Source organism: Antrostomus carolinensis, unplaced genomic scaffold, assembly GCF_000700745.2.
Source record: "Antrostomus carolinensis isolate BGI_N321 unplaced genomic scaffold, ASM70074v2 scaffold2335, whole genome shotgun sequence".
Lineage (NCBI taxonomy): Eukaryota > Metazoa > Chordata > Aves > Caprimulgiformes > Caprimulgidae > Antrostomus > Antrostomus carolinensis.
The window spans coordinates 30,467-46,146 of NW_010314029.1; the positions used below are offsets into that span (position 1 = coordinate 30,467).

General features: G+C 41.7%; 1 protein-coding gene across 2 annotated transcripts in view; it reads right to left on the reverse strand.

The window, feature by feature from the left end:
* Positions 1-15,680, reverse strand: part of CLCN4 (Cl-/H+ antiporter 4) — a 28,042-nt gene that overhangs the window by 10,828 nt on the left and 1,534 nt on the right. Inside the window, exons 3-7 of one of the 2 annotated variants that reach the window (XM_010167471.2) lie at positions 10,664-10,851; positions 5,142-5,264; positions 3,347-3,553; positions 3,174-3,254; positions 2,081-2,626 (exon numbers count right to left, since the gene is read on the reverse strand). In XM_010167471.2, the coding sequence (XP_010165773.1) occupies positions 2,081-2,626; positions 3,174-3,254; positions 3,347-3,553; positions 5,142-5,264; positions 10,664-10,851 (1,145 nt within the window). The remainder of the gene's footprint in view (positions 1-2,080; positions 2,627-3,173; positions 3,255-3,346; positions 3,554-5,141; positions 5,265-10,663; positions 10,852-15,680) is intronic. The other variant, XM_010167472.2, reaches the window with a different exon arrangement.

The window sequence follows — 15,680 nt, forward strand, 5'->3', positions numbered from 1 at the left end:
GCTTGAGACTAGGCTTAACTGAAAATAACATATTGATTTCAACCTCTATCACACAGAGTACTTTATGGTTTTATTACTACTCTTTCAGGATAAATCAGAACAGATTTTAAATTAAATGTCAAACGCAGAATAAAAATTTAGAGAAAGGGGGCTTACTGCTTAGAGGCAGCTATTTCTCATTTCAGTTTACTATATATTTTCCAGGGAGTTCTCTGAATCATTACCCTGCTGTCTGCTACACAGACAAGTCACAAATCATTAAAAAAACAGTATTGCAATGAAAAAAAAATGCACTTTACCTTGGCTAAGTGCATTTCCTCTTAGATATCAAGTGCACCTGTCAAGCCGGAAGTTGGAGAAGACAACTGAGATCTGTTGCAAGGGCTTGCATGAAGTTTTTGTTAGTTTTAGAGAGGAAAGGTTGCTATATCTTTTTAATTCTGAAAATACACCTTGAGCTTCCTAAGATAAAGGTGTATTTCCTAGACAACTAAACTAGCAACCACAGCATGGCCCAGGGGCGTTAGGGCTGATAACAGCAGGAGCTATCTTCCCCACCATATAGTGTTAATTTTGTTGATGCAGTCAGATTAGGCCTTATAGATTGGCTAGGTAAAGCTATTTTGTCTGTTCTTTTCCAGGGTAGTTGAAACTGTCAGCTGCTTCTAACAAATTTTAAATATATAGAATAAACAATGAGCCACATACCAAACAAAGAACCAAACTCAGAAGTTTTTAAACAAATGGACAAGCATAACACAACAACTGGCTGCCAGCCCCAGCACAAATCACTTTCTGCAGTGAAGGGCATCACATTTTAAATCTTCCTCCAGAAATATTACTTCTGTCCTCTTAAACTCCCACTCGTTCTCACTGCTCAGGAAATCAGCAAGACTCAGTCACTGGTCCTAAGTGACCTACCATTCAGTAGTTCTTGTCATCAGGGACATCCCAAATGGAGAAAACATGAAAGAAAAGCAAAACTCCAACAACTTCCTACTATTTTTGGGGTAACGGGTCTTCTAAAAGATGGATCCTCAGTTCCAGCTCAGTTTTTAAGAGAAAGATGAGATGGTTTAGCTTACAGTGTGGCATAACGCATAGTGTATAATTCAGAAAAACTTCCCATCATCTGCTGCAATCAGATCCAGAATTAAATGCTCAGATAATGGGAGCTATAGACAGACAGATATGTGTTTTATATAGGCTATAGCAAGCAGATATATAAAACTCACCACAGACAGCTTTGTATATATTGAAAGTCTGAATAAATTGTTCTTGAACCTTTCATCACCCGTTTATGGGGAGGAGGAGGAATGGAAGGAATAAGTTTGAAATCCACAATAATCAAATGATACATCTGTCAGTCCTCTCACTCGTTCCCTCTTTTTTCCCAAGCTACAGTACTTAAAAAGATTCAAAAACAGAACGTTGCAGATATTTTTATATTTTTGCAAGGTTTTAAATGTGTAGATCAGTACATTCAAAGCTATTGCTTCCCTGAGCATAGCTACCTTGAGGCACATTAAGAATCCAATAAGAAAAACAGCAATGTAAATACATAAATGGAATCAGCCATTGGAATAATCTCCCCAGGGAAGCGGTGAATTACTCAACACTGGACACTTTTAAGATTCAGCTGGACAGCGTGCTGGGCCATCTTGTCTACACTGTGCTTTTGCCAAGAAAGGTTGGACCAGAAGATCCTTGAGATCCCTTCCAACCTGGTATTCTATGATTAAATAGTCCATATCCCTGAGAAAGCTGAAAGACAGCTGCAATGGGAATCATCTTGAATTTGCTTATTGGAAAGAATTTAAATTCACACATAGATTTCTTTTTAACTTAATAAAACCAAACATGACTAGAAGGTGGAAAATCAGAGCTCATCCCTGTGCTACAACAGGGGCCTGCAGAGCAAGGTTCTGGTGGACACGCAAACCAGCAGGCATGTCACCTACACCTGTGTGGCTGGGTGTAGGTCAGAGGCACATAAGCCCTGCCAGGTAGACCACAGCAGCTGATGGCAACCCATCTGTGCTGTGCACTCACAACAGCTTCTGCGCTGTCCCCGATTTACCTTCATGCCGAAAGTGAATATCGTGATGACAATCTTAAACACCAAAGCCAAGGCGAGCTGCCACATGGCAGTGTAGACTCCAGGGCCAGCAGGTCTGTCAGGAATGTCATCCACTGGCCGGGTCATGTTTGGGTCATTGATGTAGTCGCAGAGCTGTGAGGATTCCAGGGCACCGCAGTCATTGAACAGCTCTGAGATCAGCTCACTGGTACTCCTCCGGGTGTAGGGGTTGGGGTAGGCGATGATGGCGGTGATAGCTGTTATCACTATAACCTCCAGGACTGGGTATTTCCCGAGCCTGGTGGTTTTTCGCCTCCTGCACCAGGCAATGTTGCATCGGATAAAGAGGGTTCCCCAGAGGCCACCGAAGACGCCGAGCAAGATGAAGGGGAAGAGCTCAGCCATGTACCAGGGGGTGTGGTACTCCACGTAGAACAGGACCAACCGGCTGTTTCCAAAAGGATTGATGGACCTCAGTGTGAAGGCAGCCACAAGAGCAGCAAAAAATGACCTCCAGAGGGTTTTTAGAGGAAAGTAGTAGCTGACCTAAAACCAAGCAGAGACCGTAAACACTTCACTGAGTGTGACAGAGGGTGTTTGCTTTAACTATTCACTGGAGCACGGTGCACAGTAAGCCATCACTGTGTGTTTCATTCTGTGACTCTACATCTGTTTTTACTGGGAACACCAGTCCTTACCACAGCCAGAACACGTTCACAAAGGTATCAGAAAAGGCATTTTCAGATTTCAGATAGGGAGCAGCAACCAGTGAAAAATCGGTAAATCTAAATCCAAAGATGCTGGCTAGAGATGATAAGATGGTTGCTCAGCAGCTCAGCCCATGCACCAGCAAGCTGAAAGCTGGAGAAAGCTCAGTGCAGTGATACATTTCCAGATTGTGTTCATTTATAAAGAAAGGTGCTGCTCTTTTACTCAAATTATGCTAAAATTTCCTATTACTAGAAATCAAAGATTGTTTTTGCTTTAGAAGATAAATAAGCATATAAATATTTGAAAAAAATAAAGATGAATATTAGAAAAAGGCATCAAGTGAAAGTCTGTTTATTGAAGCAACTGAACTGCTAGGTCTCACCTCTTCCAGACTGAAAAGCACACCTCCGATCGGAGCCCCAAAGGCAACAGAAACTCCTGCGGCGGCTGCAGCTGAGAGCACCTGCAGAGCAAATATTTGCATACAAAGCGTGAGTCCTGTGAAACACCGAGTATCTGGACAGGGAAATTACAGGTGATCTGAGCCAACCTCACCTCTCTCCTCTTTCCTTCGTTCTTGCTGTACTTTGAGAAAAGGCTGCTGAAGAAGTTTCCGCAACAACAGGCCACGTGGACTAACGGCCCCTCTTTCCCAAGGCTGAGGCCTGAAGATACCACCAGAACCAAGGTGACTGTTTTGATTAAAAGTGTCCACTTTCCCAGGTAGCCCCTAATAATGAACCCACTCAAGATGGTTTTTATCTGGAAAGCAGGAAGAACATATTGAAGAGCTGAAGAAACCTTTTCTACTCTGAACTTGTAAGTGGTGTTAAAACCCCAGCAGAGTTTACAAAATCGCTGACTGCTTGAAAAGAGAGTGAGGGAGAGAAAGAAACCTAGGCAGGGCAACTTTCCCACCATGATAGCTGAGCAGGGGTTAAGCAGACCACACTTTTACTGTTCTTATGGGTGGTCCCCTGCATCGGTAAGGAGCCTTACAGAGACCAGTAGGAATATGAAACTGTTATATATCTCCTTGGCTTACAGGATCAGAGTTAAACTAGACCCAACTTCAACAAAGCAGAAAAAAAGCAAAAACCACCACAGATTTTCCCCAGTTAAAACAAGAAAAAAATATGTTCTAAATATTTGGAATGGCCATGCCATAAAAGCATGCAAGTATTATGAAATGAGAAAGTCCAAGAGATTCTTTTTACACTTTTCCTCTTAATTTTGCATAAGAGTGGCTAGAATAGAGCACAGTGTATGTGCATGACACATAGGCTGCAGGGTGGGATTTGGGTTTGGACTCTAGCCCTGGAAATGGACTGGAGCTGAGCATCACCTCACATGAGAGATTTACCACTCAGAAACTAGATTTACAGTTAACTATAAAAACTTCTTAAAAACACTTACAGATACAGCAAGCATGTAACAAACACACATGTGACTACTCTGAAACATGGAAATGATTTAAATATTTCAAATTATTTGTGGTGGGGTTTTTTCCTGACTGGTTATGAAACGTTTGGATGTTTCTCCCAGAGATGAAGAAAAAAGTATGCCAAGATTTCTAAAATTTAGGCTGTTGATTCTGTCTGCCAGATTCCTAAGTAATAATCCCAGTGGTTCTATAGCACTTTTAACAAAAGACTGCCCTGATTTCAAAAATTTTGAGTAGCTATGCTGTTTGAATTACAGAGTTCTTCATTTTAACAGCTTAAGTAGGGACTGAGGCTCAGTGTGTAAAATACTAAAAACCAAGAAGAGATTTTGGCTGCCATAATGCTATCATGCTAGCATGAAATGGTGTACAAGGAGGACACAATTTGCATAAGATGGACAGCTGGACACTTTTCAGGCATCACAAATGATGGGCATCTCACATCTTCAGTAGCTTAGGAAATCTTAGCTTTGTAGCTCTCCATTTCTTATTTTATTTTGGTTGTATTTAAAGCCTAGCCTAGAAAATGACTGGTTTTGCAACTAGCCCAAATAATTTAATCCAAGGAAAATCCTATAGAATCTTCTAGTGAATATGAGCCTCAGCCATAAAATGTTGGAGTCCACAAAGTGATGACTGGGAGTCAGTGATTTTTAATTCAAGTTCTGGCAAAGAAGTAGTATGTACATTAACCTGTCACAGTGGCATATGAACATTTTCTACTATGAAAAATTTAGATGGGCACCATAAAGGCACGTTAGACAAATGAATGAAGGCAGATGAAATGGAAAGGCAATCTTCTTGTTCCTATACTATCTCATAGTACAGCTCTGGAATGGGAAAAGGCAGCAAATTATCTTTTGTTTTGTTTGTTTTTTGGATGTTCATCCACAAAGAGAAACTCACCTCTGGGATTCCAGAGCCGCAGGCATAGGGAGCAAACACTCTGACCAGGGAGACTGCCAGGAAAGCAAAACACAGAGCCCACATAATGTATAGAAAATAGTTTAGAATGTAAGCACTTGCACCCTAGGAAAATAACAGTAACAAACATTGTTAGACAAATGCAGGTTGGTAAATCTCACACTTCTACTAGGGATCATGATGGCATGGAGCCTGGTCTTCCCATTCACGTGCTAGTTGCTGCTTTTCCTGAGGAAGGACACATGACTTTATATACACAAACAATTTTATTACTCATGGAAAGAAGCAGCATACTAATATATACCTAACCCAGTTCATACAGTCTCTTTGCAAAGGACACAAACACCTTTAAAAGAGCATCTTTCAAGCACTAAAAAATTAATCAAATCACAAAAAGTTCCAAAACATCAAACAAATCTGTTATAAGGACAAAAGTAATTGGTGATAAAAAGGCACCTAATGAAGGAATCTGCTGTTTTATCCCATAGTGGGTGATATGGGATGAGACCCTGATACATCTCTTTCTGATGGCTGGTATTCAGAGGTCAGCTCTCCATGCAGATGCTGATCTTTTCAAATGACATCCCTGTGTATGCCAGTTCAGTTCAAAAATAGGAAGGGTAAAACCAAAACAAATTCTTTCCTTCTATATGATGCTATATGTGATAGGATTGTAAATAATTTGAAGACACAATAGCTTGTCAGATCCCACTCAGGCACATCTCAATCATTTTTGCCCTCATATTTTAAAAACATTTCAGTCAATAATAAAACCTGTCTTCAAATTTAGTAACTTTACTGGCAGAATGGAAATGCTAATGATTATTAGCAACAGTTGACTGTGCAGTGCCCTAGTGAAAGCACAGTCAGTAGTGACCTTCAAGCTTTCTACCTGTCTCCAATGGTCAAGTCAAAACTTTTGTTAAAATTTGCCTTAGAATATCCTTCCCTCTTCACAAGCATAATTTTTGGATTATTTTCAAAAACCCCACCTACACAGACAAAAGAGAATCTAGTCAGAGACAACAGACTGATACAAGGAGCTTAAGCCTTCAAACAATCTCCTCTAGCAACATGACACTACAGAATAAAAACCAAGATGAACCTCAGTGCATGAATTGGTGTGAATCCTTCACCTCTAAGTGAACTCTTCCTACCGGATGCAATCCCAGCTGCTCAAGAACATCAGGGCCCCTGTCTTTGCTCTGCAGGACAGCAGCCTGGATATCAACATTATGATAAATCAAGTAGGAAAACAGGCATTAATCAGTTGTATCATGTCTTCAGTTCGTAAAAATACCTAGAGCTGAAAAGTGTCCCTGTATGCAAGCCTGCAAGGAATCAGCCTTTAACAGCACAACTGCTTGCTAACCTCATTTTCCAGGTCTCCATCCAATTGAAAAGACAGTAAGGGAACCACTGCCCTTATCCTTATGGATATATTTGGAAGAGGGGCAATTTGTCAAGGTCCTCTTGTGCTTAGCAGATGGTTTTGCTGGTAACAGCAGAAGAGCAGTACAATGCCATCCCCCAATACCCCGAGACTAAGCAGTCATACAGTGATTGACATCCATCTGTAATAACCACAGATCTTTGTTGCTACAGCTGAAGATGGTCTCATTTCCTCATAAATGTCTTCTCCTAGTGCTTTCAATTACAAACAGCTATGGCAATATTTACTCTTCCTCTAGAGAAAATTCTGGATATGTTTCCCCAGGGCAAAATTCTCCTGTCAGTGCAAAACTCGAGTACCTGCAACCACCAACAGCATTACAGCAATTGAGCCCTACAATGTTGAGCAAAAGCTGCAATTTTGCTTCGAAATTCACTGGAGTCAAATATCTTTGTTTCTTTTTACTTCCTCTTCTTTCACATCTCAGAAGTTACATGAAAACCATGTCAGCTTGTTATTGCAATCACACATACACCTACAGAACTGTGGCAGGACCCCAGAAGAGTCTATGGTCGGTTCAGTCTTATCCCTCAGGACAACTCTCATTGTTACATTTTCCAGATATCTGTCATTCTGCAGGTCCAATTGCGAGAGTTTCTGATGATTAATAATAAGAAAACCTTTGGGAAGTGAAGTAGTAGTAACTCGGTATAGCAAACAGCTCATTTCTCAGTCATTACATGCCATTGCTAAGGCCTTGAACCAGTGAAAGTCCTAAGCACATACACTGGAATCAGAGACCAAAAATGCTTGTCAGCAGAGATGATTCTGCCAAGACCTTTTCCACTAGTAGCTTGTAGGGCTCACCCTGGCAGCAATAACACTGAAGCATGCAGGTGAACTGAGCAAAACTTTGTATTTTAATTTGCAAGACCTAGCAGTATTTGAGATCTGGTGTCAGTCCAATTTAGGTACAAACTGAGCACAACTGAAATCAACCCTCAAAAAATCAGAATACTGAAATAAAACACATCCCTCAGGATGCCACCCATGGCTGACCAATGCTTGTTTTCTCCAGAGGCCAAGAGCTCTACTCTAACTTGAGTTGGGATCTCAGAGCTTGCAGACTCTCTCCGGTGGGTGTTACAAACTGGGGAGTACATTCCAGGTATAGCGGGACTTCCTTGTCTTGCAAGTCTCAGCATCTTGACAGGAGATCCAGAAGCCCTGGGATGGGAATCCAGACCATTGCTGGATCCAGTGTCATGAGCCATGGAAGATACAGGACCCTTTCCTGTGCTTTGGATAGGCATGAGGCACCAGAAATGGAGTCCTCAGCTCCAGTGAAGTTAAAGTTAGGACCAACCTGGATCTGCAGAATAGGGAAGCTCCGCATCACCAGGTACAGGCTAGAGATCAGGCTGAAGTGGATGGCATCTGATGTACTTTAACACATCCACTCCTTCAGTGAATTTGAGGTTTTGAAACTCTCTTGCATAAAAAAATTCTTCACCTGCTTTTTAGAAGCAGTTCAGGAGCAGAGGGACAAAGGTTATCATTGGCCTACAAAACAGTGATTAGGGAAGAAAACATAGCCTGGTGTGTTTCAGATGTGCTATTATGTTTTCCATAACAATTTATATCAAGACTCTGCTTTGGGCTCATTTTGTAGGAGGACTAGAATTGAAACATTTTTCAAGAGATGCCATAGGAAATGTCACAATTCTCAGTGACAATGTATGTATAGGTTTTCTCACAGCCATAAATTGTCAAAACCACAAGGAAGAACTGATCTAAATCTTAGTCTTCAAAATGTCAAATTTAGTTGTTTGTGATGAGAAAGAGTCAGTCATACATAAAAAAGACACGTCTGACCAGAGTACCTTTAGGGAAACTATTCCAAATAATTTCTGTCTAAAATGTGCTCCAAATTAGCCCTTCTGTGCACTGTGCATTTCATGGGGCCGTTATCAAATACCAGGCACAAAGTGAAGAAACACACCAAAAAAAGAGGCAAAATTATCCTGAAACACGGTCTAATTCAGTGTATTTTGATCCCTCCTGGAGTCCTCTACAGCTACAGGAATCATGCAAAACCTGCCCATATTATAAGCCTTTTGCTGTAAAACAGAATTTTTACTTTCCATGTTCACATTTTTGTTGGGCTTTGCCTGGGATTTCAATGTAACAGTAATAGACAGCTATATTATTAATATTTACACCATCCATCAGGCCATGGCAGCCAGAAACCCACAGATCTTAGAGGCCCATTTGTTTTGAGAAAGAGCCTAAAACTAAACCAAGATAAACCTTTTTTTTCCACTGTGACAGTATACTAGAGGGTAAGAAGCCCAATTTGAATACAGAGTGAGTAAAGTTTCACAGTGCTCACCTAACTGATAACCTTTCTTATCAGCCCCAGCATAAAACGGTCATGACTCCTGAATTTGGGTAGCAGGTGAAAGCAATAAATTTTCTCAAGGATATGCTCTGTTCATAAATCCCAGCCTTTCAGAGTAACAGCATGTCAAACACATGCACAGGATTTCCAAATCCCCTAACAATTGTAACGTTCTCCTCTTTTTTCCCTCCCCACATTTTTTTATTCTCTTAAATTACAACATTGTCCCCCATCCTGCAACTTTTTACCAGGGTAATATTTCTTCACTGTTACAAAGACACAACCACCCAAAGCATCTGTTGATGAAGACCAGCGTGAACCTAGCAGACCTCTGGCAAAGGGAAGCACGGCACTGTGGACTGGCAACTGTGCAGAGAGATTTCTGCCTGCGATCAAATGGTGGGAATATTCAGGAGCAGTAAGCAGCTCGCTACTCTCACTATGGTTAATTAGAACTATGGAAAATTGAGCTACACACATTCACAGACGCACTCGTCTAGTACTACTTGTTCTATAAACCTAAAGTGGCACTGAAGGGAATGTCAATGACAAACTTATATGGCAAGGAAGGTGCCTCAAACACTTTCTGCAGGACCAGACCACCTCCACACCGGGGGAAGATCCGAGACAATCTTTCCAAGTCACCCATTTTTTAATTGCCTGGCTGAAGATGATTTATCCTATAGAGGTATATATTTTCTTCTCCCATTATTGACCAAACTGCATTATCAGATTTTTTTTTTTAAAGTCCCATTACATACTTAAGGCAGCTCTCTTCAAAGCCACATTCATCCCACCTCTATGCCGTATTCAATTTTTGTCATAGTCAAGTCACCTGTGGAAATGAGGGGGAGGGAGATTCAAGACAATAATTCTGCCCAAACATTCAAGTTGTCAAGGAATTAATATTATTCAATACATTGAATAGCTTAAGTTGAAAATAAAATGTCCTTTTCATATTTTTTATAAAAGTATCATCTGCTAAAAGGACTTCCTATAGAAAGGCTTCTTCTGGTGTCTTCAAAACAAAATTTTCACCTGCTTTGTTTTGAAACATTCTTTGTATTTAAAAGTAGTATAATTTTTTTAAAAAGGATAGGAAAAAAGTTCTCAAAATACAAGTTTCATGTAAGCCTGCATCACCTTTTTCCCTTCCTGTCTTCCTCTGCAAATTTTTCACTTTGGCCATCTCCCACAGAGCCCATTATTTCCCCAGCTTTTGGCACTAGCTAAATATTTTGCTATCTAATAGAGAAACTGATTGCAGGGGCATAGCAAGCAGTTCCCACTACTACTCACAGCACTTGAATACATAAAAACCATCTGCAATCCTGAAAATTTCCTTTTACATGTATTTGTCAGGGATCATGGTTTTTGTCCCATAAAATTGGGTTTAAAAGAAAAAAAAAAAATGGGTAGCAGTTCAGGTCCCCTGGTGATTACGTTATGAATGTTATGAAACACTTTTGGTTTAATATTGATAAAAAGAGAGCTATCTCGCAGTTTTCCAATTTCCATCACACACAATACTGAAACAAAGGGACCGTTCCCACATTAAGCAGATAATGCTTGTGGAAATGCCTTTTTTTGCGAGGTCTTCAGTTCATTACTTTCTCTTTCAGAGGAACTCCCTGCAGGGAACATCGGCAAGTATGAAAAAAGGACATTCCCTGGCCTGCTGTGACCCCAACCTAATCAGGTCTGCCGTACCTCAGACTGGCTTACAAGAAGTTCAGACCATTTCTGCCACAGGGGACATTTGTCCCTGTCATCAAATGTCGTTTCGTTAGACGTCCAGCAGCACTGCTCGTGGCTGTACCAGAAGGCAGACAGGCAGACACCCTCTTTCAGGTCTGTCATCCAATCCACAGCTAAATCTATCACGCCGGCTAATGTGCCTGGGAAAAGAAATGCAGAAAAAAAAACCCGTGGCATTAAAAAATACCAAGTTGCAAGGAAAATATATCTAATTATAATAACAGCAAAAAAAAGTTATTTGGGGAAGCAGCTGCAGTGTAAGCACTGATATACCAAAGAACTGGGGGCAAGAGTGAGTATGCAAAGAAACAGCCACACCAGCTTGTTGTCTGACCTTCAATGCTCTCTCATAAGTTTTATTTTAAATATTATCATTTTCATACTGACCAGTTGCCAAGCAGGGAAGGCATAACTGATGTAGGGCCTGATCCTGCAGCCTGTCCCAGGCTGGTGCACCATTTGGCTGAGATAAGCAGGACTCCATGCAGGGTCTCTGTACACAGACTAAGCTGTGGGTCTGAAACCACACTCTGTATTTCAGGGGTAGGGGAGGATGAAGAGGATACTGGTGTTATCCTATAGCCCTACTGGTCCCACTGCAGCAACCTTTTATAAGGATAATTTCAGTACAGAAACAATATGGATGCAAAATTCTGACTTAATGAATTTAACGGTGTCAGGCTCTCGATGTGTGCATTCATCAGCCATCCAAACACGCAGAATAAAATTATCCTTCAAATCCTCTCGTTACCAAACAAATCCCTATTTCAGTTTTTCCCTGGTAAGTGCACAGAGCTACAGTGACACCCGGTGGCCACCAGAGCCAGACAGGGGTAAACTTGATGTGTGCAGACACAAAAAGATCTTGCTTTTCTAAGGCATTTGCTCATCAGCAATCATAACCTGCCCCAGCACCCTCAGAGCAGATGCGTCCTCATGAATGCAACACCAGCAGGGAGGGGGAGGTGGGGTGCAGCCAGAACACAGCAAGGCAGACCTGCCTTCTGTCCCTGTGTCCCTAGGAAAGCATTACACCACCAGCTGATAGAAAAGACATTCAGTGTTTTCCAGTTCCCTCTCATATACAATGGAAAGTAGCGGTCAATTACATTTTTACTGGTAGTTATTAATACAATTTCAGGAAACAGGTAATGAATTTGAATAGAATTCATCAGTGCATTTCAGTAGGACTAAAACACTGAAAAAATATTTTGGAAAATGCAAAATGGTTTGGTTTTATGTTTCCAAAACTTTTAGCTTTGTGGCTTCCGCTAAGAATGTAATTACTTGAAGCAGGAGTAGGGGCTGCTCCCCCTTTCCCTAGCAGCTGGGATACAGGTGGGTTCGAGAGACAGTTTATTTGACCTGGAACTAAAATTTTCTGCTTTTCATTTCTATGAAAGAGAACAAAACAAAACAAAACAACATTCCAAATTATTTGGCCATGTGGAACTTGTTTTTTAATCCAAAGAACAGAGAAACCCCATAAGTGTTCTTCTAGCAGAGAAGATTTTTTGTTGTATAGGAATAATCTGAAGAACTATATAGATACAGTAGACAAGACCACAAAAACAGGCTGAAGCAGGGAGTAATGATGTCTGTACCAATTATTTTCTTTGATGAAGACTTTGGCTTTGTCTTGCTTAATCTTTTCTGTTTTCCCAAGTATGGAAACAATGAACCATATTCTTAGACGACAATAAATCATTGTGTTGCTACTGACATCAGCATGCATAGCTTACTGTGTTTTGTAGTAAACTTTAAGTTCTCCTCCATTTTTCTGAAACTTTATAGTTTAATTTAGGAAATAGTGCAAAGAATCCTCAGCCCTGGGCCACGAGCACCAAATCCTGTGTCTCTTGCATCTCTTGAAGGACCTTTATCATCCTCTGTATTTAACCCAAGGTTCAAAGCTCAAATCACATTTAATTAGCCAATTGAGTATTAATGCTACCCAGAAGAAGGTGAAAAGGAAGGCAGGCTTTTAAATGTTTTTTCCTTAATAAAATTAATAAACAAAGTGAAGAACAAACATTCTGTTCACTAATGTAACAAGCTCACGTGCACCACAAGTGCCTCTAGGAAAATGTGCCTATAGAAAAAAAAAACTTCTTTTGCCAAATGCTTTGGGATCCACATAAAAAGGAAAATGCTGCATGTTTTACAGAGGAGAAAATCTTGCAGGATAATTGTGCAGCAGTTAATGCTTCACAAGCCAAGTGACTAGGGCTAGAATTTTTCCAGGTTCTGAATCTTTACAACTTTAAGTGAAATTAATGGAAGTTACAGAGTGTTCAGCATCTCAGAAAGTCAAGCCTTTAATTTCTGGTGCTTACCGCAGCTGATTAGACATGTCACTGCACCTTTGCAGTACAGTATAAGTTTATTTCCCTACTTCTCCATCAAAGGAACTGAACTTGTTTCCTGTTCTGTGTAACCCTGTGCCTGGAATGAAAAATAATGAAGCACTCCAAAGCCAGGAAATGCTGAACTTCATTTTAGATATTAGCCTTCTACCTCTCTCCTTTTCCTTTGGTTGATGATGGCCAATACTCATCCTTTACAATACCCTAATGAGAATGCTAAAAATTTGCTTTGAAAACATATTTTTCCTGATGCACCTGTGCCAAAAAAGTGCCTCACCCAAGTGACATGGGACTGAAATATAAAGGAGAATTTTGTACATCCAGCTCCAGTATCAGAGCATTTTGGCATCAGTATGATAGTACTTTTTGTCACATAGCTTTAGAAAACACAGCCTCCTTTGCTGATCTAGAAATAGATCTATAAATACATGTACATCCAGTTGGTTAGCAGTAATGGCTGGGGTGAGGGATGGACACTCATCTGCGGGCAGGAAGGGCAAAGTGAAAACTCAGAATTCTTTAAAAATGAGTGCCTAAAAATCTGTCACTCACACCTAAAATTTTTAGGCTTATTTCTCCATACATTGCTTAGTATTTAGCTAGAAAGTGTGCAAAGTTTCTGACTGAGACGGGCCCATGTAGTGCTCAGTATCTTTTTCTGGAGCATCGTGTGAGCAGTTTTCACCTGATCTCCACACCAGACAGCTATTTGTGGGTGTTCCTGCTCCTTCCCCCTTCCCAAAACAAGGAGGTTTTGGCTCCCAAGACCTCAGTTCCTGACATTCCCTAGTGTCTTTCCAGCTGCTTGACAGTGTCAAACACCATCTTCTCCCTCCATGTAGTACATGAATGTTCAAGGCTCTGTAGGTACATGGCTCTGAAAGAGCCTGGGAACTGGGTCCAACTGTGGCAGCAGCAAGGGGTTCTCCTCAGTCTAATGTATGTGCGTACACGCACTTGTGAAACATTGGTCTGATTCCAAATTGTTGCTGTTACTCTTAATATGCTTTGATGTTACTCAAAACATAGAGCTCTAACTCTGAAGCTGACACTGCTGCAAGCAGGAGGTCAGAGCAGAACCCCTCCAGAGGTCCCTTTCCCAACTGTGCTTTTCTGGGACTAACGAAGGATGCAGGCTCAACGACATGCCAAAAATGACAAGTCATACTGCCAAATGGGAAGGTCCTCTCCTTCCTCCCTCTATCAGCTCCTCTCCATCAGCAATATTTTGGTGACCAACCCTGCTGAGCCCACTGATCAGCTGGAAACTAATCTGTCCAAAGATAATTTTTTCCACTAGGTCATTTCCCAGATTCACTCGCCCTGTGCAGCTGCACATGGATAAGGCAACAGGGTTTGATGGTGAGGACACCAAAGGGCAGGGGTTATTCCTTTTGGCCACATCAGCTTGTGTTGGCTGTGGAGGTGCAGCCTTTGCAGTATTGCAAGTCCTGAAAGATTCAGTTGACCGAATTGGCTTCTAGATCAGTTAAGCTCACTTTAAACTCCTGGGTCTGAGTAACTCTTCCCAGTGCCTTTGGAAATACATGGAGGCCCCAGCCATTCCCTTCCCCAGTTGTCCCACCTTGCTGCCCTCCATCGCCAGCAAGGGTGAGGCAGGGGCAGGGTGCTCTGCAAGACCCTCACACCCCAGATACTACCATTGCTGCTTTCACCCTCCTCTCCATCCTCTCTCCTTGCCCCTGGCATGGTTGGACTCAGCTGCCCAAGAGCTCACCCAGTGTCCATGTGGCTGAGCCAGGCAGCTCCCCTTGGAATGGTAGCCTCTACCCATTCAGCAGGGGAAGAGGGACCATGGAGGAGCCAGGCTGGTCTACAATAAACCTGTGTGATCACGCAGGTGGACTTGTGGCAGGACAGATTCTCTGAGCCGGTGATATTTCAAGTAGAGACAGAAAAAACGTGAAGTGCCTCTTGGCTGTACCACCAACCTCACCAAACCTGGTTTAGAAGCCTCACCTACTCATCAATAACCCCCTTCCTCATCAAAGGGTTGTTGTCCCCGTGCTGAGGCTGAGATGATGACTCTCCATCTTTTCCCAGAAACAGTGGAGGTACAGAGCACATGTGTCATGTCAACAGCAGGCAAAAAAAGTCTACAGGGCCCAGCCCAGACCACGAGTACAGAGGTGATTTTTGTTCTCTGGCTGATTCACAAGTCCCTATCCCAATTTAAAAACAGACCAGTTTGACTTGACTCTTTGAGGGAAAACATGTTGCTCTGCACTCCTGTCATTGAAGAGGCTGCAAAAGCTAACACATCTCAGCTGCAGCTTACCCTCCGCCTCCGTTCCCAAGCAGGACGTACCAGCATTAGAGCTTATCAGAGATCAGCAACGCTGGCTTTCAACAGCCTTGTGGTTTGTAGCATGAGGTTTCATTGCAAACTGGAACTCAAACAAATCTTCTGGGATATTTCTACTAAAATAGGAGTGTATGAATGCATAACACATTCTCTGTATGAGTGAGGGGATTACTGATAAACTCATGGGAGGTCACTAGAGCCTTCAAGGACGTGCTCTAACTTCATTTACAAGCAGAATTCTCCATCCCAGATGAGGCCAACCCTGGCCTTCAGGCAG